This window comes from the organism of the source record quoted next, unplaced genomic scaffold (assembly GCF_019419815.1).
Source record: "Pyrus x bretschneideri cultivar Hongxiangsu unplaced genomic scaffold, Pyrus_bretschneideri_v1 Contig3, whole genome shotgun sequence".
Classification (NCBI taxonomy): Eukaryota; Viridiplantae; Streptophyta; class Magnoliopsida; order Rosales; family Rosaceae; genus Pyrus; species Pyrus x bretschneideri.
Genome location: NW_025999612.1, coordinates 13524060 through 13551132, shown reverse-complemented (window position 1 = coordinate 13551132; position 27073 = coordinate 13524060). Strand labels below are relative to the sequence as shown.

General features: G+C 36.9%; 5 protein-coding genes across 5 annotated transcripts; 2 read left to right on the top strand and 3 right to left on the bottom strand.

Moving 5' to 3' along the window:
• The first annotated feature begins 703 nt into the window (after window positions 1-703).
• On the top strand, window positions 704-3551 carry LOC103946874 (NAC domain-containing protein 86). The gene is made up of 3 exons (XM_009357686.3): window positions 704-957; window positions 1160-1464; window positions 3234-3551. The coding sequence occupies exons 1-3, from the start codon at window positions 801-803 to the stop codon at window positions 3549-3551; spliced, it is 780 nt and encodes a 259-aa protein (XP_009355961.1). The 5' UTR covers window positions 704-800.
• Window positions 3128-6367, bottom strand: LOC103946873. The gene is made up of 6 exons (XM_009357685.3): window positions 5664-6367; window positions 5439-5573; window positions 5224-5306; window positions 4157-4262; window positions 3945-4044; window positions 3128-3612 (listed from the first exon to the last, which is right to left on the bottom strand). Exons 1-5 carry the CDS (start codon window positions 6210-6212, stop codon window positions 3967-3969), a joined length of 951 nt encoding a protein of 316 aa, XP_009355960.2. The 5' UTR covers window positions 6213-6367; the 3' UTR covers window positions 3128-3612; window positions 3945-3966.
• Window positions 6368-6493: 126 nt separating this feature from the next.
• Window positions 6494-8695, top strand: LOC103946875 (organelle RRM domain-containing protein 6, chloroplastic). The gene is made up of 4 exons (XM_009357687.3): window positions 6494-6789; window positions 7036-7104; window positions 7231-7337; window positions 8490-8695. The coding sequence occupies exons 1-4, from the start codon at window positions 6516-6518 to the stop codon at window positions 8577-8579; spliced, it is 540 nt and encodes a 179-aa protein (XP_009355962.1). The 5' UTR covers window positions 6494-6515; the 3' UTR covers window positions 8580-8695.
• Window positions 8696-8870: 175 nt separating this feature from the next.
• MYBR (protein REVEILLE 7-like) lies at window positions 8871-10820 on the bottom strand (the record flags this gene model as incomplete). Its single annotated transcript, NM_001302297.1, is given in 5 exon segments — window positions 8871-9669; window positions 9751-10167; window positions 10333-10394; window positions 10487-10598; window positions 10704-10820. Coding segments are annotated over 5 exon segments (1374 nt in total), but the record flags the coding sequence as incomplete, so codon positions are not given.
• Window positions 10821-16620: 5800 nt separating this feature from the next.
• On the bottom strand, window positions 16621-21017 carry LOC103946878 (homeobox-leucine zipper protein HDG11). The gene is made up of 10 exons (XM_009357689.3): window positions 20336-21017; window positions 20124-20241; window positions 19827-20015; window positions 19231-19701; window positions 19014-19115; window positions 18702-18911; window positions 18421-18601; window positions 18051-18319; window positions 17860-17949; window positions 16621-17643 (listed from the first exon to the last, which is right to left on the bottom strand). Exons 1-10 carry the CDS (start codon window positions 20458-20460, stop codon window positions 17266-17268), a joined length of 2133 nt encoding a protein of 710 aa, XP_009355964.2. The 5' UTR covers window positions 20461-21017; the 3' UTR covers window positions 16621-17265.
• Between the last annotated feature and the right edge of the window lie 6056 nt (window positions 21018-27073).

Genomic DNA, 27073 nt, shown 5'->3' with positions numbered 1-27073 from the left:
TTTAAGAATGAGTACATTTTAAGATTAAAAAGTTTTACATGAATGGGTACATATAATTAGCATGGGTACATTTAGCAAAATTAAAGTACAAATAGAAAAAATATATGGGTACAAATACAAATAAACTTTAAAAAATATGAGCACAAAAAGAAATTAATAAATGGGTACAAATTAAAATTGAAAAGAAAATTGGTACAAATTAAAAAGAATTACAAATTAAAAATGGGTACAAACTAAAACTAAAAATATATGATAAAAAATTTAGTCATAAATATAAATATACTAATTGTAACATTTTTAACATTAAATGAATATATTTAGTATTAAAAAAATATTTTATTATTGAAATAATTAATGATGTTATTAATATCCAATGACTTCGATCAAAAATAAAAATGAATAGGATTTTAATCAATGAAGTAGCAAAAGGAAGGATGAGAACCTAATTTCTCATATATATATATATATATATATATGATTTTTGTTAACAAAATAAACAAAATTGAAATATAATAAGCAAAATTTAAAAATATTCAGTAAGGCAGAGAAGTGTCAACAGGAAGAAGGTTTTGTCTGAGAATCTGGAAAAGGAAAAGTGAGGTCCTGATGCGGAGTGAGGAAAGACCTTAATACAAGGGACTTTCGGTCCTTTTTATACCTCTATATATAACATGATCATGATGCCATAAATCATTAGCTAGCTAGGAGGAGGAGGAGAAGGACGATCGACCGGTCGCAAGGAAACAATCAGTGACAAAAAAAAAACTAGCTAGCTTGCGCCGTACGTTCATATCAATTATATGGCGCCAGTGGGATTGCCTCCCGGTTTTAGGTTCCACCCGACGGACGAGGAGCTGGTGAATTATTATCTCAAAAGGAAAATCAACGGCCAGGAGATTGAGCTCGACATCATTCCTGAAGTTGATCTCTACAAATGCGAGCCTTGGGAATTAGCAGGTCGTTCATCGATCATCATTTGAGTACTCTTACTAATCAACATCATTATTATTCAAGCAGTATACCATTCATGATACTTAACTTACTCGTTAGCGTTTGAGCGCTATTAATGTAGTATATGTACAATGCAAATTATGTCATCTATATTTACATGTATAGTTTTATACAATTACGTATTTGATTGGTGCATCAATCAATGCAGAAAAATCGTTTTTGCCAAGTAGAGACCCGGAGTGGTACTTCTTTGGACCGCGGGATCGAAAATACCCTAATGGCTTCAGAACAAACAGAGCAACGAGAGCAGGATATTGGAAGTCGACTGGAAAAGACAGGAGAGTGACGTGCCAGAATCGAGCGATCGGAATGAAGAAAACGCTGGTTTACTACAGAGGCCGAGCCCCTCAGGGCATTCGGACTGACTGGGTCATGCACGAGTATCGCCTCGACGACAAGGACTACTACTGCTCCTCCGACCCCGACACCTCCTCCTCATCTGCCGCAATTCAGGTACCTTGTTATCCATCAATTTATACACGCATTGTTCATGCTCTAAATTAATTAATAATACACACATATGTATTATTATAATGGGGTGTGATATCCACACACTCCTTTTTACTTCTCACACATTTTTTTAATTTTCGACCATCTGATTGAATGAACTGATGACGATCAAATGACATAATTAAATAAGGGGTGTGTGGATAGCACACCCGATTATATATATAATGTCCACAGGTTAATTAGTCAGTTAGGAGGATTAAGGATCATTCTCTTTGTATCTGTAGCTCATTTATTTGTCCCAAATGATTCTCATCATTAAATTGTTGAGTATAGTGGGATTCAATCAATATTAAGTGCCAGTGTGACTTATAAATTTAAGATGATCACTCTCACTATTTTATTGAATAGAACTAATTAAGATGATCACTCTCACTAATTTATTGATTAGAACTAATTATGTGGTGATCAGGAAGGAACTCACTGTTACTGATTAGCTGATGAAAAAAAGAAAAGAAAAAAAGATGATTAGAATAATTATTGTGAGCTTTAGTTGAGGGAAGTATAACTTCACATTGTATTACAATAAAACTGTCTATTTTTTATATTTTCTTCAAATATTATCTCTACCAAAAATCACACAGAAAGGAAACCATAAGACCATTGTTTCAGAGATTAATCTTTTTTTCGAATCAGTAGACTATATTTGACCTAAAAAGCATGAAGTTCGATGCTTGAGGCAGGGAGAAAAGCATTTCCTTTTTTTTTTTTCTCATACTTTTTTATTTTAATTTCTACCTCTTTTGCCCTAAACTTAATTAAAACTCCAATTATAAATTAAAGGATTAATTATAGAACATAATGACCATAAGCTATCGTGTATAATAATGAAAAGTAAAACTATCAACGTGAAACTTGCATGAGTTTGGAATTGCATGCATGTAATTTACGATATTATACTTTCGAAATATATAAATACTGGAATAAATAAACACATAGCTGACATATATTCGTTGCTTGCACTGGATCACTTAAATCTCTTTTTCCTTTTTATAATCAGACAAAAGCACAATCCTCCACAAGATTCAGATATGAATTAATATACCTTAATTAACTCAAGCTTGATTAAGAACTAAGGATTATTATACTCTACTTATGTTTGATCATATAACCAAGGCTTTCAAACTAAAATGGTATCTGGCATAACTCCACATTTGTAAAAGTAGTCCATGATTTTGTCCATTGTAAATCACTTTAGTCATTCCATAAAAATCTGTCAATATCTTGTTAAATTGTCACGTGAACGACCACGTGACCATCTTTTTATATATATTTTTATCAAACAACCCCTCTATTTAACGAGGAGATTTTTCATCTCAGAAGTGATGGATAACTGTATTTGCCACCAGTTATTCCTTTTTTAAAAGAAAAAAAAAACAAGAAGATTTTTCATGAATAACTAAAATGTTTACATTAAACAAACTCAAAGACAATTTTTATCGATTTTATTTTCTAAGAGATCAAAATAAGAAGTTATTCTAATCTCAAGACCATTTTGACTACAAAACACAGCCTACCACTAATTATAAAGCAGCCCAGCTCCACATCGATCACTTTCATTTGTGTAAGAAGGTGTCGGGGACTTTTTACTTTATTCCAAAGTCCAAAATAATAATTAATATGCATATATTGTTATCAATTATATAATATTTTATTCCAACTCCTTTTACACTTTGACTAGATAAATTAATTAACTAGTATGAATTTATATGCAGGATTCTTTTGCATTGTGTCGCGTGTTTAAGAAAAATGGCATTTGCTCGGAGATTGAAGAGCAGCAAGGCCAATCAAGTCATTTGACACTAAACAATATTCATGAAAGATCACAAGGTGTAAACAATGATCACTGTGATCAAACCCTGTCACCGGAGAATCCGATGGCATCGTCATCGTCAATCTCATGCCCGCAGGAGGAAGATGACAAAGACGATTCGTGGATGCAGTTCATCACAGATGATACGTGGATGCAGTGTTCTTCTAACACTGGTGTCAGTGGTGAAGATCAGCTCTCTCATGTGGCCTTCACAAACTAACTGGTCAATGGAGATGAGTATATGGATGGTTACCGGAATATTGGTGTTGGCGGTAAATAACCTGAAAATGCATGTATGGACGGATGTAACTTTCAAACAATAAAATACAACATATATACACGATTTCATGAAGAACACTAGACAAATGCTTGTCATCATACCTTCATTAATTGGTAGATTAATTATCTTTAATTGGCTTTAGTCATTTTATGACGGTTTGGTCTGGTTTGGTTTGGTTTTGTTGGCGGATTCTCTAGTGAGTCAATATCTCAGATGACCAGTCTAGAGATTTCGTTATTAAACTCTTTCCTGAGGTGATTTGGGTGTTACTTGTGGAATAAAGCTATATATATATATATACACATTTTTAACAAATCGAATTTGATGTTGTACCTCTTGAATGGCATATTAATCTTCACAGTTTCCACTGCCTGAATTCTGCAGAGCCTAACATGAAGGAACTAGCATTTCGATGCCCACCGCCTCCAAATTCCTGAGAAGAAAATGCAAAACGTGTTTTAGCTTTTTCCAAAGTACTACATATATGTGCCAGTTAATTCCATGTTTAACAGGCAGAAAGAAAATCCATGTGATGAGAGAACAACCTGTGAGATGAGTGTTGTGTCTTCGGTGTCCACACTCCTAAGGCTTATTTTTAGCCTTTGGTCATTTTCAAGCTCAGGCACTCTGTATACAACAGCACCAATGCCCCTACAAAGAATTTAAATGAAACAAAAAACATAACTAAAGTGTAAAATGGAAGGATGGCACTGATTAAAATACATCTCAAACAAGTTACTGAATGCGCATTGGATTTCCAGATGGGTGGAACAGTTTGAGTTGAGCTCAATAAAACCATGCTTGGAAGAGAACAACCTCAATAAACAGGCATAAAAAACCGATTCTACAGAAAATAACATGAATATAGTTCTGAAAAATGTAGATGACAGGATATAACCCTTTTATGCTAAAAGTTTATCCACATCGATTTCAAACAGAAAAACAAGACAAAATAATGAATTGCCAGAATAGTGCATTCAAGGAGTCTAACATGGGTCTATACTAACCAGACTTTTTACCGAGTAAAAAAGGAGCAAAAATAGCCCCAACGGTTCAACATGCTTCAGTGTTCAGTCCTAACATCAGTTTGGATATAGTGCGATTATTTTTACATCACATGGTTTCTCCCTTAAAACTCTCACATTTTCTTTCTACAATTCTTTCATAAAATTCTTTTAATTGCAAATCGGTTTGCAAGACTACTTCCTCAATACACTTCCTTCACCAAAAATATCATCATCATGAATCCAGATCTTGAAAAGATTACTGTGTCAGTAGTTGAGGTTCAAATTTTGAGCGAATCACTTGGTCCTCCTAATCAGACATGATTTGCAACCCCTTCAAAGGGAATGGATAGAAAGGTATGGATTGCGATTCTAAGAAACGTGCAGTTTCAGGAGGATGGGATTCAACAATTGAGTGGTCTCTCCTCTTAGTCCTCTATGAGGCCCGCAACCAATGATAAAACTGAATTCAAACTAAAAAGGCCCAAGACTTCTAATCTTGACGCATTGCAGTAATGGAAAGAGAAGCAACATGAAGCGCGCCCTGAATGCTAATTCCGATAAATGTCATTTCAAGACCATGAGTAAAGAAACAGAATGCCAAATACCTTAAGCTTAGACAACGGCTTTTAGTAGCTAATTGATGTCCGAGTTCACTCCTCAACTCGGAGATAGAATCTGCGGTGACAGCCTACAAGCAGAAAAGATAAGATTATGCATTTCCTATCAATTTTATTTCTTTCTTATGTTCAGACACACACACAGAGCAGCAGCAGCAGTCCAATAGAAAGCAGAAAAGAAGTATACTAATAAGTATTAATACCAGGCAATGTCCAAAGGCTCCGCCGCCAAGTGCAATTTCATAAGACGAACTGAGAGCTTCATCTATTAATTTCTGCTTGTCCGATAAGTTCGCCATTCCTTCACTAATCAAAGACTCCAAATCCAAAGAAAGCAGCTACTCATTCAAACCAAATATCAATAAAGCACACAACTTTTCAGTAAATTCAACACCATAAATTAATAAGGCAAGCAAATTTGAAATCACCTGTTGGAACAAAGATGGGTTCAACCCGACGTCGTATTCGAGGTTCAAATCTTTGAAACCACTACTGAAAGCTTTACTATTTGGAAGCATCCACCTCCATAGATCCCCATCCTCGATATACTCGAACAGCCTCCTCACCGCGTCAAACCGAGCAACCGCCGCCTTGTTGTCGGCGTCAATTTTGTCCCTGAAGTAATCGAAAGCGATGGTGGCGCCGCTCCTGTTCATGTCTACGACGCCGGCCACGTTTCCGCCTATCGGGGTTCCAATGGCAGTCTTGTGATGGTCCAAGACCACGACGTTCGGGACCGCGGAGGAGATCTTCTGGACGAAACCAGGGGGGCCCACGAAGTCGAGGAGGTAAAGGTGGTCGATATCGGGGAGAGGGAGGTGTTGGGGGGTGATGGGGCTGTAAACGGTGTTGGGGAAGAAGAGGGGCTCGACAGAGACGGCGGAGAAGTAGAGGTGCGCCGCCAAAGCAGCAAACGCGCCGTCCGGGCAAGGGTAATGGTACAACACTGCCGGTCTCGTGTTAATTACCATATTCATGTTCGCAGCCCTGCCGGACGCCTACTGCAACCACTGCTGCCTAACTCAGCTGTGCCGCTCCGCCGCTCTGCCTCCCGTGACTTCTAAATGTTCTTCTTTTTTAAGTTAATTATAAATTTGCCCCCTGAGTTTAGTGATTGTTTCACTTCGGGTTTTAAAAGAAAAAGTTAATTCAAGTTTGGTCCCTAAATCATCAAGTTTGGCCCCACTCACCATGCCCCAGTTGGGCAGACGAACCTAAAACGCTCTCCCCACAACTTTATAGACTTGTGGAAGCAGAGTGTAGACTGGCTCTGACTGCAAATGGCAACGACCGTTGTTATCCTGAGGAGCCCTGCAAATCCATGGCCTTCCAGTTCGAGCAACAGACTCAAACAACAGAAGAAATCTTCTCAGGTGGTCGGCGGCTGCTGCACCATCACTTTCACCTCCTCAATTGCCTGCCGTGCTTGGCGGAATAAGCAGTCCCTATCCTCCTCTCCCACACACAAAAATCGCACCTTCTCGCCATCGGCGTCTCTTTCTCCTTCTTCTTCTTCTTCTTCTTCCTCCACCTCCACCAAGCTCTACGTCAGCGGTTTGCTTTTCTCTCTTTCCCAATTTCCCTTCATATATATATATATATATTTATTTATATATTGATTGATAACATGGAATTGCAATTGCATGATTGAAAGGTGAAAACTTTTTCAATTTGCATTTGTAAAGCACCAAACTTGAGGCGGTCTCTGTTGGAGGCTTGAATGATGGACAATTTATGCATTTGGGTCCTCTTACTTTCTCCAAATTAAGGATGCTTTGTCAATTGTCAATTGTCATGCAGGGCTTTCGTTTCGTACCACTGAAGAGAGCTTACGAAATGCTTTCCAAAATTTTGGACAACTTGTAGAAGGTGAGAGCATCAAAGATTTTGGGCATGTTTCTTTTCTTAGTTGAGCTGCGATTAGCCTCTGTCAGCTGTTTTTCTATTGATTTTAACTTTGTTTTGGGTTTCGAATAATTCCATTTCAATTTGTAGTCAAATTGGTGATGGATAGAATTGCAAATAGGCCAAGAGGCTTTGCTTTTCTCCGCTATGAAACTGAAGAGCAATCTCAAAAGGCTATCGAGGGAATGCACGGAAAGGTACGTGCCGCCCAGGAGGCTCCATTTTTCCTTTTCGAAAAGAAGATAAATAATTATGAAAGAAATTACACTGCTTGAGAGTCTCATACTACTGCTTTATGTTTGTGTTCGTGAGTGTCTAGATGCCCCAAATTTGTCCTAGCAATGCTTCCTACTTTGTTATTATCCATATTCAATTAGTTGGCCTATTTGTTCATTAAATGTCTACTTGTACAAAACACTAGAGCCGCAGTACAAGTGCGTTTGAACTGTTTTCAAGGCTGAGATACTCTCTCAGACTCTCGGGCTTTACTAGTATAAGATAACATTCGCCATCAAGTGAAGCAACAATATATCAAGGAGAGTGTCATAGGAGAGTAGAGTTTCGTAGTAATTAGATATAATCTTATTGCACAAGAGAGATCTTGGAGACTTGGATTTTGGCCTGCTTCTATCAGGGACCCCTAAGTGTTACGGGTACCCTTGATGGCAACGTGAAAAGGTTTCTATCACCTTGTAATTATCATCTAAACCAATGGTGGTACGTAAACTTTAGCATAAACGTGAAACATATGATATCATGAGAAGTGTAGGCATAGTCATGCTCTGCTCTAACGTTATGCCATCATTTTCAGCTGTGCTGCCCCGATTGCGACTCATTATTTTCAGAAACATGCATTAACCTCATAAATCAAATCCCCTCAAGGATGTGCATGCTAGGTAGCCTTAAAGTATGTTGGTTTAGTGAAGTAGTGCATAGTTTCATAGTCCATGACTGCTCTCAAACGTGTTGCCGTTAGAAGGGAAACCACAACTAGGTGTAATCTTGTCTTAAAAGTTGTACATGCTTTCAATTGGAAATCTTCACTTATTGACGTGTAGGTCAATGGCTATAGTCTTTTATACCTGTTCTAGAGTCTAGACGGTCAATTGTTTTTGAGCTTGATGAAACATTGAGTAAGTTGTTTGATGGAGTTTGTGTCCTATGTGACTTGAGAAGATATATATAGTGAACTGATGGCCTTTTGAACCGTGAATTTTTTTTCTCGTTTCTAATTGCTGCGCACACCAGCACTCGTTTCCAAATATCTTTGGTAGCTTTGCTTATATTGGCTCGTCCACAATGACGTAACAGATATTGAGATTTCTTTGCTGCTTGTTTTGTTTTTTCAGTTTTTGGATGGCAGGGTAATATTTGTTGAAGTTGCAAAGCCGAGATCAGAGCTCCGTCAAAACCCCAAACAAAACCCAAGACGGTATTGAAGTGTCGGCCGTAGCCTATGATTGTTGTTTAACATAAAAGTCATCGATGCGTTCGCTTCGTTAGAATTCTCATGTGTGTGTGCTCTGGATTCAATTAAAGATCCAAACTTGTGCTCTCTTTGTCTGCAAATGTGACGATGCGTTAAAGGGTAGCGATTGTCAGTCTCCATTTTGTCAAGGCAAGAAAGAATTGAAATGATTACGTACTGGCGATGCGACGCGACCAAGAAAATTGTCAAGGAAACGAATATGTATCCAATTGAAGCCTAATAATTTCGTTTAAAGAATACATCCAGAAAGTAAGTTACTATTATTGCTTGTTGCATAAATGCAGCATCATCGGACAGGAACGTATCGAATTGTAAACTTTCAATCAAAACGGGTATTGCTAAAAACTTGAAAACAGAACATCTAGAATGCAAAACTACGAGCAGACGCGAGCCCGTTGCCTGTCCCTCATGTCTTCGGAAACTATGACAGATGAGTTCTTACTTAGGTCTGCTAAACATCTTTTGTACGGCACAAACCCCTTCCGTGAACTGCAGGGGGCCGAACGAGTTTCTTCGCGTAATGAACTCACAGACTCTATGTGCTTCTCTCCTAAACTTTCCACTGCACTACCAAATGATCTTTCCGTCTGTTTAATTGTTTTGTCCGCACAAGAATCTACACGTATTTGTATTTGAGCTGAGTTTTGGTTACATGATCTGATGTGGAAGTACGGTAGACCATGATACATAGCCCACCATGGCAGAGGAGCTTCAGGATTAGGGCTATGTTTTTGGTGTTCCCAATCAGTTATAGCACCACATGCCGATGGATCCAAATTACCAACAATCCCACCAAGTGTCAAACTCGTATCTATCGCATCTGATCTTGGTGTTTGAACAAGCTTATCATTCTCCCTCTCACAATTGTCTTGTTCCACCTTTGATGTCGGTGTCTTAGAATCCTCGGCACCAGTTGGAGATTGTTTCTCCGAGTCTGGTACCAAAACTGTCCTTCCAAAGAGTTTAATGCTCGCAGAAGCTCCTGAATGGCCAGCATCTTCTTCAGTACTCACAGTGTGCTTGGAAGCTGATCTGTAATTCTGGAAATCCACATCATGTCAGAACCCAACCAAAACAGAGTACAGGAATCTAATCGAAATAAAAAAAAGAGTTCACCATACCACGGACGGAAAATTTTCCAAGACTGAGTCAGCAGATAACTGGACTGATGGCGAGGACCCTTGCACTTCTTCAGCAGATGAGCTGAACGCCATATAATCATTCTCCTTTTCAAAATGGGATGGGCCCGTTGAGCGCATGTCAGTGGTACATGAAGTCGGGGTTGAAGATCTGTTATGCTGGTCCAAAGCTGCAGACCCCAGTACATCTGAACCCTGTGCAGATAATACTGAAGGAGGAGATTGTTGGTCTTTCCCTTGAGCCGAAAATTGTGGGGACGGTGACCTTTCTGGTGTTCCATTGAGACAATCCACTGATTTTCGTGGATAAGGATGAACAGGCTTCCGCTTAGGCCTGGGAGGAGGAATCTCAATAGGCCTGATGGAGCCTTCGCTAGGTCCACATGACTCCTTAGAAACCTGGAAGCAAGAAAAACCATATCAATACAGTGAAGGATACATGCTAATAAAAAATACGGCCAAATGACGATTTAATGGGGGTCTTGAATATCTAACTCAAGAAACTTCAGCATCCTGTACATACTACAAAAGGAAATTGGTACTAAAGTCGAATAGGCATTAAACCTTAGAGAAGAACTTCTGAGCATGACTTCGAATTTGAACTGCAGTTTTGGTGCCTACATGTTCTGCATAAAGATGAGTTTTACTTCATCGTCAGATGGTGTGAAAGGAAGTTACTCTAGAATCTAGACAAAGTTATGAGGCACTGAGCTTATACCTTCTATTTGACGCCAACCTCGGCCGTACAATTTCAAGGCTTCAAGGAACTTCTGATGCTCCTCCTCTGTCCATTTTGCTCTTTGTTTTGTAATCGTATACGGTTTCCTAACCTGAGGAAAGAAAACAAAGAACCGTTGAGCGAAAATTTAAGCAGGTACATAAATTTGAGGCAAAAGGAGACCCCTCCGTGACGAGGGCAATGAAAAGAAGGTGACCTTGGGTGCATGGTCACTGCCAAATGAACAAATCTCCGCATGAGATTGCGCATCACCATTTGAACTGCAATTTCCAACCGCAACGGAGGCGTTGGACCCTGTGGCTTCAATCTTATCCTATGTCCAAACACAAAGTCGAGTTGATACTTTTGATTCCAGCATAGTAAAAAAAACAAGCGAAAAAGCGTTCATCATTAGTACACAATTCGGTTCGAAAACACACAACAAAATAATTCTGCACGAGTTCGAAAACATCAAAACGGGCCGCATCGCAATACTAATCCAATACGGAGTAAGTAATCACGTAAATTGCTTGATCTAGTTAACAGAAACACAATCAATCCACAGAAACAGACGAGAAAATATATTCATTAATTAATCATAAACTTAATTTAACCACTGCCTCAAAACCCCATCTTGATCTGAGACATCTATCTAAGTACGCATCGAATTGACAGTCAAATTCCTCAACTTTTGGAACATATTGTTCTAAGAAAGTATTCACTGACATGCCATCATCAGATTCCGACCAAACCAATGGATTAAAAAGACAGAAAATTGAAACATAGTAAGACAAATTGCTTTTGCATACCTCAACTGCCATTGCTGCTCAAATCAAACAGAACAAGTCCGACACGTTTACTCCAAACCGTTACCGAACAAAACCTTAATCTGCAAAATTGATTCACAACAAATCAAAAACACAGAATTTCATCGATTGGATATTCCGCTGAATCTAAATAATAAATAAATACTTTATTTATGAACAAAAAGGTCAAATAAGAACAAAAAATCAAACTTTATCAATTTTTTTTTTCAAAAAAAGAAAAGAAAAGATTTTTATGGGAAAATAAAGCAGATCAATCAGAAGCTTACCTCAAATGGTATTTGAAATATCGAAAATAAACTTTTTCTCGACAGTTTTGTAACTGGGAGAGAAGAAGGGAAAATAAATTCCCCCGGACTTTCCCGAGAAACAAACAAACAGATTCCGGCGTCGGATACCCGGAAAAAAACAAAAGAAAACAGTAACCCAAAATCCAAATCCAGAGAAGAAGAGGAAGGAGGATGTAAAGAGAGGAAGAAATGTGAGAGTATAGAAGAAGCGCACAAGGAAATTGAGAGTTATATGGAGGAGGAAGAAAGTAAAAGCAGGATCCGCCACGTGAGAGTCAGACTGGAGAATTTTAATTTTAATTTAATTTCTAAGAAAATATAAAAGGTCGGGTGGGACAAATCTTGTGGCTGAGGACGCAGGGGACCCTCAGACACCCGGCACTTTGTGGTGAGTTGTAACCTGTCTCCCACCTTTTCGGCTTTTCTCCCATGTTAAGAAAACTCCAAAAATCCCCAATTTTTTTTGTATTTTCTTGATATTTTTGTGGAAGATATTTAATCTTCCCAATACTCCAACCGAGATTTGGATAATTACTGCAAGACTGAGTCTTTTATCACCAATTAGATATTTTCATTTGTTTCCAAAATTAGACTCCTCCAAATCTCATGTTTTTCTATTACTTTTAGTATCTGCTATTGACATTTTAAATTAATATTTGCATATTTATTTAAAAGATAATTTATTATATTTGTGAAATATTAAAATAAAATCGTATAACGATATATTTATATTAAAATATAAAAATTTAGAACGAACTAGTTATAATAAGTGGAACAAAATAATATCATCCCAAATAATTGAGAAGAAAAAAAAGAACAAGAGTTGAATAGAAGGGGTGATAATTGAGTGATAAAATGAAGAAAATATCTCAGCCACGAGAAACAAGGAGAGACAAAAAGCCAAGTCCCCTTCACTTCTCAGTGCAAAGTGCAAGTGGTGTCCCTTCAACCTCCGATCGTGATCATATAATAAAGATTCGACACATAATATATATGGCCCATCCCTGCCATATTTTTTTTTATCTAATTTTTAACAATATAATTCACTTTGTAATGTATTTAAATGATCCAATCGTCTATTTTTCTTTGTTTTTTTTTCTCAAAAATCATGTCAACCCAAAATTACTAAAATTGACTGTTGAGTTTATAATTTCTTTATGGAATTGTATGTGTCCTTTTTCTTTTTTCTACAAATAAATGTTTTAGTAGTTTTGAATTTGTCTAATTTTAAAAAAAAATAATCTATGAATGATTTTGTAAAAGATAAATAATTCAGATTATTAAAAAAAACGTGTATCAAAAAACAAAATATATAAAAATAAATATAATGTCACGGGTGTTTCCCAATTAATATATATCAAACATATATCTAAATATCATGTGATTGTAATTTTTTGGGTAAGTCTACTGAAAATGTGGGGAGGTGGGAGCGAGAGGGACTGGGTGGTCCCCACTCCACCATTATCTGCGCTTTTTGACACATCAGCTGCTCTTTATTTCGTGTCTTCCTTATTTAAACGCCACGCTCGCAGGCCCCGCTGGGCCCACCATTGTGACCGTCACTCTCTTTCTATTCGTCCAACCAAAACAACCATATTCATATATTGACCACAAAAAACTAATGATTTCTATTCTTTGAATATCTATATATATATATATTCGGCCAAGAGGATATTATCCGAACAATTTATCTAATAACTTGGTTTCCCTTTTTTGGAATTTATGAACCTTTGGATGGATATTTTCCAAGGCAAAGCCTCGGGATCCTTCTGATCGAACAACATGAATCGTTGGATTTTGATCTTGTGGTCGTTAGATCAAAATCCAACGCTCCGTGTTGTTCGGTTAGAAGGATTCCAAGGCTTTGCCTTGGAGAGGATCCAATTCCCCCTTTTTTTATTGATATTATCCGAACAATTTTACACACTAAAATACGCCTTAATAAGTTTCAATCTAGAGAAATGCTAGCTATCTTTGTTATTTGCTTTTCATATTTTTTCTTTTAAACTCATCTCGTGCTGTGTGGACTCCATTTATATATCAAACTAAAGAAGTTATTTCGCTAAAACACAAATTTTATTTTTTCACACATACCCTTAATTACAACCCTACACATAACAAACAAAAAATCAATACAATCCTGAGCCCCGCCACCTATCTCTCTTACTTTTCCTCACCCTAGTCCTGTTCATCTCTCCATGGACAGCAACATGCCAGCAACTATGGAATTTTTAATACATTCGATATTATTTACATTATATAGTGGGATTTGGTTAAATTTAACGATTAACTAGTTAGAATAGTTTAGTTCAAATTCATTTTTTGCCAAAATTAAACATAAACCTCTTATTTAAAAGTGACAAAATATGACGTTATTAAACTGATTAAAATTTAGGCCATTCTCCAGAAGGAGAATAGTGGAACCCACCCAATAGAATTTAGGCCAAAAACAAAAGTAAATAAAGAAATGGAAATTTTGCAACCACAAGTTTGTAGGTTTCAAGTATGTGCTGTAATGGAGGATCGTTGGGCAAGATTTCCGACTCTTTAATTTATATTTTCTTGGTTAGTTGGGATCAAGTTTGAGCTGCAACAGACAATTGACACGTGCCCCGCAAACCCATTCACATTTTATAAAGACAAATAAAATGCCCTTTTCCATTTCCTTGCTTTCTCCTCACTCTCTCCATTTTATTTTTTTTTGTATTTTAACTTTTAGTTTAATCTAGATGTTTTAATTTTATTTGGAAAAAAACACTTAATTTACAGTTTATGATTTTAAATAATTAAAAAAAGGTTTGTAACTCACCATAAGTGGGTTTTTTAAACTTAATTTGCCCTTATTTAATAAATTGTAATTTTTTGTAAGTTGTAAGAAGGGTGAGGCATTAGTGGTATTATGTATGATTCCCAAAATGGTCTTCTCCCAACAGAATCAGAGATTCATGTTTGTTTTCACGCTTCCGAAAATTCATGTTAAAAGCCCACTTCAGCTTTAGGAGTTTGGGCATTGTTATATGTTCATAATGGGCTAAGTATTGTTGGTGAGAAGCCCATAAAACATAGGCTTGCCAGTTTGCCAACTCTCTTATCAGACTCAGACCAATCTTCTAAACCAAACATTTAGCAATGTATGTATGTGTGGGTGTGTGTGTAGGAATCCTTTAACAAGAGGGTTTCCTAATCTCAACCATATAATTTTATTAAAGTCAAATCTAACGGTCAAGAAGGTGTCCCCATATTTTTTTTGAAAAATAGGGATCCCTCTTGTTATATATATATATATATATTACGATTAAATAACAATGATATAGCGATCATAAATCGACGACATACTTAAAATTGATAGCTTTATCAATTGAAATTTGAAAAATAAGGTCTAGAGTCTAGGCTAGTGGGGTTATTGCATTTGGAGAAATGTCAACGTCTGCCTTCCTAATTTCCTCTTTTCTGATCGTAGCTCTACCATCAAGGTCATTTAATAAAACCCTACATAGTACTAATGAAGTAAACCTGTGCAGACAACCACATGGTAGGCTGTATAGTATATCATATAATACAAATCAAATTAGATGGATTTAATTAATAAAATACTTTTGTCCTTTGTGATTTGAGAGAAATTATTTAATCCGGATGTCCGTACACATGCACCAAACATAAGGGGATGAGATAATAATGGCTAAAAACAAGTAGCGTGTAAGATAGATGTTTTCTATCTGCAATTAAACAAACACGCAATCTGATCATCCACACCTAATAATTTTTATTGGGGAGGGGGTTTATGATCATGTCAAAGAAACATAACCCGCAGTTCAACCCGAAGAGGTAACAAAGCAAAGGTAGGTACTGTACTTAATAGGTTTACCGAGTAGAGTGGTGGAAAGCTAGGGTTGCATGGTGAATGATGATGGATGGAGGGTGTGGAAAGTGGGAAGCTAAAGCTAGCTGTAGATATAGAGTTACATGAAGCATTGATGGTGTTTTAAGACCCTGTCTTTATGGCTGACTATACCATACTGGTTTTGTTGCAGCACCTTCGGCTCTCGCTTGCTCAGTCTCCTCACAAACATTAAACTAATATAAAGTTTTGCTTTGGGCTGATCCATAGGCATTAGGCAATAACAAACCAAGTCCAATTTATTATCTTGTGTGCTGCTAACTTTGATGAACCCCATATTTATGAATTATGACCGACTGTTTCTGTAGCAGCATGGCTTAAGATGTAAGCTGGGGTTGATGATGATATTCACCTTCTTCTTCCGCTTCTCCCATGACTCTAGCAAACACCGATTTTAACGCTCCTCGTTTAGCAAGTGATTTTAACACTCTTTATTCTCAAACTTTTTCGTGTTCCAAACGTGACTCAAAAAATATGTAAATATTTAGTTTTAAGGGCCAAACCTTAGTTTTAATTAGTAGTACCTATTGGTTGGCATTTATTTAGACAAAGAAAGCTCCAAAAGGTTCAAAAGTCCTAGATTGATTGATGAGATCTACTTTTATTCAACAAATTGACCAATCCAACTCAAACTCAAAGAATTTGGTTAAGTGACGTAATAAATGGACAGTTAGTCCATCAGGGTCATATCAATCAAAGCTCATCAAGGAAATGCTTTTTCCCTCCGGAGAATGCCGAGGCATAAAATTTAAGATCTTTAAGCTCAATTTCCACGTTCCCAGCCTCAAGGAAAAGCTTGGAGATGGAGCCCCACAAATTGAAGCCAAGGATCCCCTCCAATGGTCAACGTGTTGGCCCTAGTTTCATTGCACTCAACTCTTGGCTATTTAATATTTATCCTTCCTCTTCAAATAACATAAATTTAGGTAAGAGTATTTGATCACGTCATTCGTAAAACATATTATAAATTATGTATTTTAATTTTAGCCTATACTAGTCTGCTCAATTTGAAAATTGAAAATTTTCCTATCAGACAACTTTGTTTACGTTTCCCTCCGCTCACTAAACTGAAAAATATACACAAATTGATCAAGGCACGTTTGATTTGTCAAGAAGGAAAAGTTGAGAGGAAATTCAAATATGGTTTAAATTAAGCTACATAAGTTGATGAACAAGAAGTCAATGCCCGAACCATACAACCTTTTTTTTTGATGGAGAGAGATGGACGGAGAGAAATTCAGCAAGAAAGAAGACGGGTATGGTGCGTTCTTGACTCCCTCTTTTAATGCTCTACTTTTCCAAAACGAAATTTGCAAAATAACAAAGACAACTCAAAAACAAAGGCTAGTGATTTTAACACCTCTTCTATCCACGCGCAATCCCAACATGAGGTCAAAAGATGAGCGTTAAAATTTTTTACGCACTCACAGAAGGAGTACATGAGGTTACAAGACGAGCGTTAAAATCACTGGCCAGAACAAAAACCTACCCCACCCAAAAAAAAAAAAAAAAAAAAAAAAAAAAAAAAATTTGTAGTTGGTGTAAATTGTGATGAACCTTGGAAGCAAAAACACAGCTCTTCTGAACCATCAGCAGCAGCAGTGGAAGTAAATGAAGCTTCAGATCCTTGATGAGAGGGCATTCAAAGTTTTCAACTAACGCAGATGATCTGTCCCACATTGAATACCTCTGATCATTTCTGATCAGAAATATTTAAGATCAATGGTAGACAAGAAAAAACAGTTGTGTAGCAGAGAGTGATCATCATCAGGAACTATTGCAATTCAAGGCTGTTTTAATTTGCTGCACAGTGTTTCCGATTAGGGTATTAACGGTATTTACCGACTCCAAGTTCAGTTTAGTGGCTGGCAAGCTGCTCACCAGAATTTGAAATGCCACTGTGATTAGTGATCCACTTCCAGTTGCATTGCAAGAACTCGATGAGGCGCAGTCCCCTTGATCTGCCCGCCCGTCGGGAGAAATGGAGAACCCTGAGGGCAGCAGAGGAATGTAAGAAGGATCCTCACCGCTCATTGCTATGTTAATGGCCGGTAGGTCAACAGGGGAGTACACAACAAGTGAGCCTGATGAGTCTATGCAGCTCTGTTGGAGTATCAACATGTTGTTCTGGCTAGTGTTGAATGCCTATACAGTACAAGGAAAATAAATTGCACTATGCGATTAATTAAGTAGTCCTTAAAATAATTTGCGTTTCACAATCAAATACGAAGAGAGCTGCTATATGCACTCCAAAAAGGTCATTTTACATTTCTTCCTAACGTAAAAATAAAGACGGGGCTTTTTTGGAGTGCTAATGTGAAAAACAGAATAACTTATTTCGCAAATATAGAGTTGTCTTACTCGAAGAACAGATATGCAGTTCCCTGGATGTGAGCCATTTGCTATGTGGGCAACATCTTGCACTGCATTGCCATTTGAAAGCACATCCCACTAGAGGAAAAATTCAAAACCAATTGATAAGTTGCAGCTAATTTAATCTGATTAGTAAGTTACAAGATTTGAATAACATTTTCTAGCAAGCATAATTCTACCTGAGGTCGAGTTCTTTCATCCTTGAAAAAATTGAAGACATTCTGCGGTGATAAGGGGAGCCAAATGGTAGTAGCTGCACTAAGAACCACGCCATTGGGCTGGCCAGGATCAGTGATCTTATGGATAGTGACTCGCACTCCAATCTCGTTCGTCCCAGAAAGGGTGGTCCATCTATGTCCGTTGGATGCGCTAATGCTTGCGCAGAAGTTGTTCACCATCCTTTGAGCTAGTTTCATCATGCTCCTCTTTCCTTCAGGGGATGGAATCACTGATTGATTCACAACAAAAAGAAAATAATGTTGAGATTAAGCTTCTAGGGGAGAATGTTAAGGATCATTGAATAACTTTGGTGTTGAAAATTGAAGCTACCTCCTTCAAGATCTCTAGTAGAAGTTCCTGAAACCATTAGACAAGCAAATCGTTCACACATTCTCTGCAGAGCAGCAAGCCATCGTTCAGCTCCAAATGCTAATCCGCTGTGAATAAGATCTCTATAAATCCGATGAGTTGGAACTTTGTCTTCTATTTCCACATGTTCCACCCAAGTAACCTATTTTTTTCCACAATGATGGAAGAAGTAAGCGAAGTTATACCATTACATTTTAGATTTTACATACAGAAAAAAAATACTTTTTGTGTGTGAAACAAACCTTGGAATATCCGTTAGGCATGTCTTGAATCAAGCACCCGGAAGGAAGCCTATGAGATCGACACTGGCTTGTAAACTGGTTATCTTGTGGAAAATCGTAAGAAACATCAACAATTATCCACAGGCCTTGCTCGATTTGCTGACAATAACGAAGGAAGTAGAACTCCCGAGTTGGTACCAATGGCGAAAGCACTTGCAACTCGTTGTACATCTAAATAACATCCTTCAAGTGATAAGAACTTATCCAAGCATAATTCCAGCATAAGACTAGACAAAGCAAAATAGAAGTGTAATAAAATTTTAAGCCACATACCAACTGCAAAGAGCCACTATGACTTCCCAACATTCCAGATGATATTACTTCGATTGTTCTTGCCATTGAGACAATTGTTGGAAATAGCTCTCCAAATTTGTTCTGCAAACTTAAAATTGTTAAAACTCTTGGATGTAAACAGTTAAGCTACAATTCAGGTTTGGGAATCGCAAATTATATGAAAATACAGAGAGAACCAGGAGGAGGAGAGAATTACCGGGTCCATAAACATGTCTACTAATGCTAAACCATTCATGATAACCACACCAGAATCTCTTGATGCTTCAATTCTAACATTGGGGTTTTTCAAATGACTATTAGCCCTCGGAAAAATCCTCTCGTAGGTTTCGAGATTAAGAACATCCCTCCCATCAGTAGAAGACTTCATCCACAAGGGTTCATTGGTCTGCAAAAGACTAAGCAACTCTTTCATGGCATTTGCAGCAATGTCAGTCATGAGGGACTTATCCATGTCCGAAAACCCATTAGGCTGGCAAGGTAAATTGGGCATGGAAGATGAAGCACTCCCAGGTAGAAGATCAAGATCAAGCGAAGGTCCGGCCATCCCATGGCCCACAAAACTTGCCATTGATAAGTCCAAAGACGAAATATGAATAGGCTGAACTGGTGAGAGCTGGGAAATTGGCCTCCCAATGTATTTTGCAGCAATACTAGACACTCTATCTAACTGCAAATGAATGAGAGAGCGAAAATTTGAATATCCAAAAAATAGATAAACACAGTAACTGAAGAAAAAATTGCATCAAGCTTGAAACTTTAGTACAAAAGCGAAATGGAAAATCGAGTAAAAACCTCTTCTTTCAATTGGGCATTCTCCATTCGCAATTTATGTTCGTCAAAGTAGGAATCTTCGTTGAGTGGAGGGACACCGCAAGAGGGGCAAATCACATTCTTGAGGGCCTCCCTGATTGCAATATTCTCGCATCGGATCTTGTCGTTCTCTGCTCGAAGCGCGCTGTTATCTGCTCTTTCGTTTTGCGCCTGCCATTGGTAGTACAGCAGTGAGGCACAAAAGTAATGAAGAAAAAAGTGCAGTAACTTTCAAGCAGAAGAGCGAGCGAGCGAGCGAGCTAGTGAGAGACAATTTACCTTCATCTGGGTCCTGCGGTTTTGAAACCAAAATTTGATCTGGCGAGGAGCCAAACCCAACTCTCTGCTCAACTGCATCCTCTGCTTTTCATCTGGGTGAGGGCACTCCTTATACATTCTTCATACCAAACACATGCAACCAAATTAATCGCTTTTTCCAACCAAACAAACCCATAAAAAAGCAGAGCAAAAGTCGTAGACTTCAGACTTACCCTTCAAGCCTCTGAATCTGGTGAGTAGTGTGGCGGTGGTAGCGCTTCTTCCTTTTCTGAGAGCCGGAGGCCTCGTCGTGGTGGTCTCCACAACCAGAGCCACCGCCTCCGCTGCCGTACTCCATTTTTTTTACTCCTCGGATTAATTCGTCGCACTCACACTATAGCTCGCTCTTGAGTTTGGAAGGAGATAGAAGAAAGCTACTAAATGGTTCTATGATCAGCAGAAGAAGCCAAGTCCCACGAGAGAGACAGCAAGCAAACAACAAGACTGACTGTGATATTTTATATGGGTTTTGACTTTGTGGTGTGGTGCGTGGGTTGTGTAATATATATACACACGCGTACGTGTATGGGATATGGAAAACTGGGTTGTGGTTGTGGAGGGTTTAAGGAGGAAATGTGAGCATCAGTAAAGGATGCTTCAATGCACCAAAAATTTCATAAACTGACTATCATGAGATATCATAGATATTGGCTTGATTTAGGGAAGATTAAATCTTGACCCATGATTGACTTTTACCCTAACAAAATCACTGCCAAGAGATTATATTTTTACTCGTGGGTGATTTTTTGTTAGGTAAAAGTTAATCACGGTCCAATATTTAATCTTTTCTAAAATCAAGTCGAAATCTTTGGTAATCTCTTGACAGCCGTTTATAAAAATTTTGGTGCACTAATGACTCCGTGCTTGGCTTCCATAACTGATGCTCTTTCCCTATATATTTTTCCGAACCACCACATTTCCTCCTTAAACCCTCCACAACCCGGTTTTAACAAAATCACTGTATCCCCGCTTCCACTGATTTCTGTGTTTTTCGTAACTGATAGTTTGCTTTTCTACTAATAACACCACCTGAAGGTCACAGAGAGAGAAGCAAATGGGCAAAGCAATTAAATTCTCTCAACACACCCCATTGGAGGGCATAATATTTTTCTGGTTTTTTTCTGTGGAGAAATGCTAAGGAGACGCTTTCATAAGTGAGACTCTCCACCATCTCATATTTTTTTGCACACTTATCATGCAATCATTATACGATATTGCGTAAAAAAATATGAAGTGACAGATAATTCATGAAGGTTCTCACTTTGAAAGAGTCTTACTTAGTATTTTTCTTTTTTTTCTGTCTGTGGTGGCACAAATATAGAAGGGGGTATTCTCAGGGCCAGGTGGGCAGTCGTTGAGCTTTTAATAGCAGCTCCCTAAACCTTACTACTTGCTAGTCCTACCCACCGGTGGACAACACTGCTCATTTCCCGGCCGCCTCATGCAGCTCCCCACTCCCTTGTAATGACAAGTATACCCTTTTTATCCTTTCCCAGTTTCCACCACAACTTTTACGTTTGACCTTTATTGTTTTATAACTTTCCTTCCTTCGTTCTAATTCCGCTAAATTCTTTCATGGACATGGATCCCTCCGGATCCATTGGTCCTAATCTATTAAGTTTCGTGATCCGGACAATTGAAATTTGATCTAACAATTACAAAATTTCAATAATCCAGATTACAAGATTTGATGGATTAGGACCAATGGATCCAGAGAGGATTCATGTCCTTCCTTCATGGTTGTAAATTGTAACTTATAAGAGTTTTTTTTCACACTGGTTGTCCGAGTTTTTTTTCACACTGACTACCACGTTGTCCAAAGTCAAACATGATTCCACTTTGTGAGAGAGATTTTTTAAATTTATCAGACATTAAGTGTAATAATACAATTATTTATAATTTTGAATTATTTATAATGATTTGTATTATAACACTTACTGTACCGAGATATGTTACTAACACACTAAAAAAATTCTACCTTGAGACTGCAATTCTCTCAACACAAGTCAAACCCACCTTCCATTTCAACCATTCCATTTATTTTTACCTTTACTCCTACACCAGTAGTTTCACTTAAAAGCAGTTGAGCCTCGTTGTTAAGTGCTTAAAAGCAGTCAGTACCAAGTATTAGAAGCCTTGTGTTAAGTACTTATATTAAAAGCAATTATGCCTTCTTGTTTTAATTACAAGGTCTCAATGAATTTGTTTCACTAATTAAGGAGAGATTAATTTGCACTATACTTGTTTCATTTAGTGGTTCAATTACTTATATGGAGATTTAATTTAGTTGGTGAGTTTAATTAACTTAATTGTTCCATAAATTACAATGCATGTTAAGTACTTATATCAACATGTCTAATATATATATGCATGGTAGTAGCTTATGCCTAATATATTAATTATGGTTGGAAAATTGATTGATGAGTACTGTATAGTCCAATTAAGGGAAGACATGCATGTATGGATATGCAGGAAGGGGTGCTCGTAAATCTTGTGGGGGTTGTGTTTGTTCACTTGTGCGAATTTGCGTAACGGCTACAAGGGAATGAGAATGATTACGAGATAAAATAGATCTTCTTGAATCCATTTACTACAATTTTTTTTTTAACAAACAATATTAATAATATTAATATTGGGCTAAGCCTCATAATAAGTTAGCACTAATCTGATTCAAATTCGCTTTTCACGATAATGGAACCAAAAATCTCTTACTTACAAATAAAAATAGATACTACTAGATCATATTACTAAGTGGATAACGAGGCATTGTTGCAGGCGGTTGTATCCTGCTTTCTCTGAGAAAGTCTTAACCTTTCCGCGAATAGTGATGAGTCTTCACGAGAGATCAAAGCTCAAAGGCATATTAAAAGGTGTTGAATATTTTCATAATTTTCATCCTTATTAATACTCGATCGATACATGCATTTATCCTTCGTCAGATAATATCTTATGGTGGTTTTTGAGCTTATTTCCCAGAGTAGGATGAGAAATGGAATTCAATTGAAAATATTTGGGTGCGTAATTCAAGGGTATTCAACGATCAAAATAATAAATAATAAATAATAAAATTATTTAGGTATTCCATTAATGAAAGTAAAATACTATATTTGGATTAATTACACATGTGAATCTATCAGGATATCAGGTTACAATAAAATTTGAAATATATTTTTGTTTTTTTTTTTTTGTCAAACGATAGATTTTGTTAGATTAATCATTAACTCAGTTCGAACCCACACCATGTAAGGGCTCAACTCCTTCCTACCTATGTGGTAAAAGGCTACTTGCTTAAAATATATTTTTGTTTGAAAATTTAAAATATTTAGTAAATATTTGTGTTAATGATATATCAGAATTACCTCTAATATTCAAGCCCAAATCCTGCTGCAGTTACATTTTTAACGGTAATAGTGCAGCGGTTCCGAATTAAAAATTTTACCAGGCTTAAATGAGAGAGGATTGTAAATAATTAGGGATCATGACAAGAATTTGAAAATCAATCCAAACTCCTTTCAAATTCGTATTCTTGAAGGAGTAGGAGGATGTGATCAAGATCCAATAAATTAATAATTTAGGTTTCATATATATATATATATATATATATATAACTGTTATTAGCACTATAAAAATCTCATTGTATACTTCTCACAAATGTATTTTTTTTTCTAATTATAGAAAGTTTGGAGTGCCAAATTAGATTTTTGAAACACTAATAATTCCTTGTATATACACTTGTATATACACATATATACACATAAAATTATATATATATATATATATATATTATATCGCTTCTGTTGTTGTTGTTGTTGTGGTAGCATACTACTACGTACCTACTCATCAAGTCTGAGCAAACAGTTTCTAAACTTCCAATATTGTTCTTGAGTAGTCTAGCTCCCTAGCTAGCTGGAGGAAATTATGTCGTCATACACGTATCCATCCTCGTATCATACATAAACTTATATTGTTCGTCATGAAGCTAACTGAATGATGCATCAACTTGTTAGGTTTACTTTGTCTGGTGTTAGTTATTTTGTTTGGTTTGAGGTGCCCTGATATTTATTATTGATGCCTTATCTATTTAAAGACTGAATTGGAAATATGCATGTTCTAGTCCACCTTGCTTATTCTCTGTCTTGATCAATAAAACTCCTCGTGTCGTTTATTCCTCGTCTATTTTTCGTTTTTTATATATAATTTTTTAATATAGACACATATGCACTTTGTTCCCTCCCTATATATACAGGCATATATATTTTTCTAATGATCTGAAGAACGGTCATTCTCTAATTGACGAATGATCTGTATGTATATTGCAATTCCAGTCAAGCCCTAGCTTATGTGAGACACACACGTACGTGCACACACAAAATTAACCTTATTAATAGACAGTTTCTCGATCCTTAAGTTTCTGAATTCAGCTGATTCAAGCCAGTATATATCATAGCCTTATTATACAATAGCTATATATATATATATATTATATCCAATTAATGTTTTCATTATTTCTCAAATTATCATATCACGCGTGTTCATTTAAGAAGCCATTTGGAATGACGAGCACCGAACAAATTAAGCGAGTTAATCAAATTGATATATGAATTAGTAGAAGCAATATTAAAGGATCTTAATAGTCTGTTGCAGCAAGTCATTGCTATTAAATTATGGAAGGTTTCGTGGCAGGGAAAATACTTAATATTGGGTAGCAGCTGCATCTCCATCTGTTTTTTCAAGAGCCATAAGAGATTATTTAATACCTCTACTAGAAAATTGAAATTTATATTGACAAAAACAATCAAATAATTCTCCCTTCAGCCTATGAAAATGGAGAATACTTAAATCACAACATGCATGATTGAGATTAAAAGTTCGGGTGTAATGGAGGTTATCAGCATTAAACACTGGTTAATATTGTTAATTTAATTTAGAAAAAGGTTGCTTTTCTTTATATCTATATGCAGTGTTAGAGTCAGAATTTCATATGAGGAAGGGCCTCACAACATGAAGTTGGAGTAAATTGCACAAACATCGAAATACCTATCAAATTCAATACAGAGAACTAAAAACATTGTACAAACTCAAACACTTGAATGTGAGGTAAAGAGTTATGGCAAGAAAATTAAAAAATATTACCAAAGGACTAAAGAAAATACAAAGAAAATTTGATGACAAAAGAAGGATGTAAGAGAGATGGAGCGAAAGAAGGCGGCGTAAAGGAAAAGAGAGTTTGGACTGAGAAGAAGCACACTTGAATTTTATTAGTATTCGACTGATAAAGTAGCATAAAAAAGGCATGATGGACTCATAGCTATTCTGATCCCTTAGTGGCTCGGCCTCTGTTTATCTGTAGCTTCCTATAATCATCCCATTTCCTTGCTTGCAAAGACAACCATTGCATCAATGCACAACAAGTCGATTGTATGTGCAGATAAATTTTTATGAGTACGTAAGTTACATGGTGGTTCATCTTACTTGTGAAGTTATTACGCATACAAAATTAAAGTGAAAGAAATTCAACTAATTAATATTCAAAGAAATTTCCCAACCAGGACTAATGAAATAAGAAATTAAGCTGATATCAGATTTCAAGCTCAGTACTACAAAATCTGAAACTTGTTGAGGTGTATATTTATAGTTCACCATGCTTGTTCAACGATGTAAACCTAACTGAGAGAAATATAGTTGGCTAGAAAATGCAAATCAAGGCATAAGAAGGCATGCGGGAAGGTTGCAGTGGCCTTGTGGCTTTTAATGTGGTATTTATCCGATCGGATATGCATGGTCCATACAATGTGGCTTATTAATTGGTTTGTGAGCCATGTCGTACTTATTTTGCTAGATTTGCCATAAATATATACCTAAGCTTAGTACACTGTATCGTATACGCATGTCACACCCACGCACACAAATTTAGGGAAAACCTAGAAGCCAAAGGCCCAAAATGGAGAAATCCAAGCTGATGCGGGAGCCAAGGCTTAAAAATAAAAAAACAAATTGAAAACTTCTCTTGGCGTTGGAAATTCAAATAATAAAGGCATTGTAATTTATTTTAATGACATAGGAACTTGTTAAGTTATTTTAAGAGAGTTTCTTAATAAGTTGTGGTCTATTTATGCTTCTTTATCTTTAGTTCCTTTAAATATTGATGTATTAGAAGCCATTGCTGGAGTTGAATGAATTAAAATATATTTTGCTTTGTGCAATTGAAGTGAGTGATTTCTCCTTCCCCAATCAAACATTTGGTTTGGTCGTGTGAGCGAATCCACGATTAGCGACGTGAGCTAACTCCATTGCCCCTGTTTGAGTGATTCCTAGGTTATCTATCCCTTGTCTCCTCGAGAACTCTTGGCTTCTCCTGCATCAAGTGGCATCAGAGCAGGTTTTTCGCTGCAGTTGAAGATCATGGCTATGATTATCAATCCATTTCAAGATCACATCGTTGAAGAGATTAGTTTCGTCGATTGGAATTCACCACCAATTTACGATGAGTACGTTGATGAAGATGAAGCCAATAATCATTTTGTGAATGAATTTTGAAAAAAAATTCAGACAGTCTACAATTTTTGTGACTTCAACATGGATGGAACAAGGTGGTGCCCCTCCTTCCTCAAGCCCAGCAGTGATGCTTAAAGAGGCCACTCATGTGATAAGTTGCGGTTATGAAGACAAAACTAAATGGGGTTTAAAGATAGGTTGAATTTATAGATTCATCACGGAGAACATTCTAAGGGGTTTCAAGATGTATTCTAGTGGTTAGAGGTCATTTTCAATCAAAAAGAAGGAACCAAGCCTACAATGTTTGAAAGAATGGGGAAATGGTCTTTTCATGAATATTTTGTGGCTTGGAACACTTTGATCGCTGTGAAATTCATTTTACTATTGTGGTTGTTGTGGAACAATCTACAAGGTCA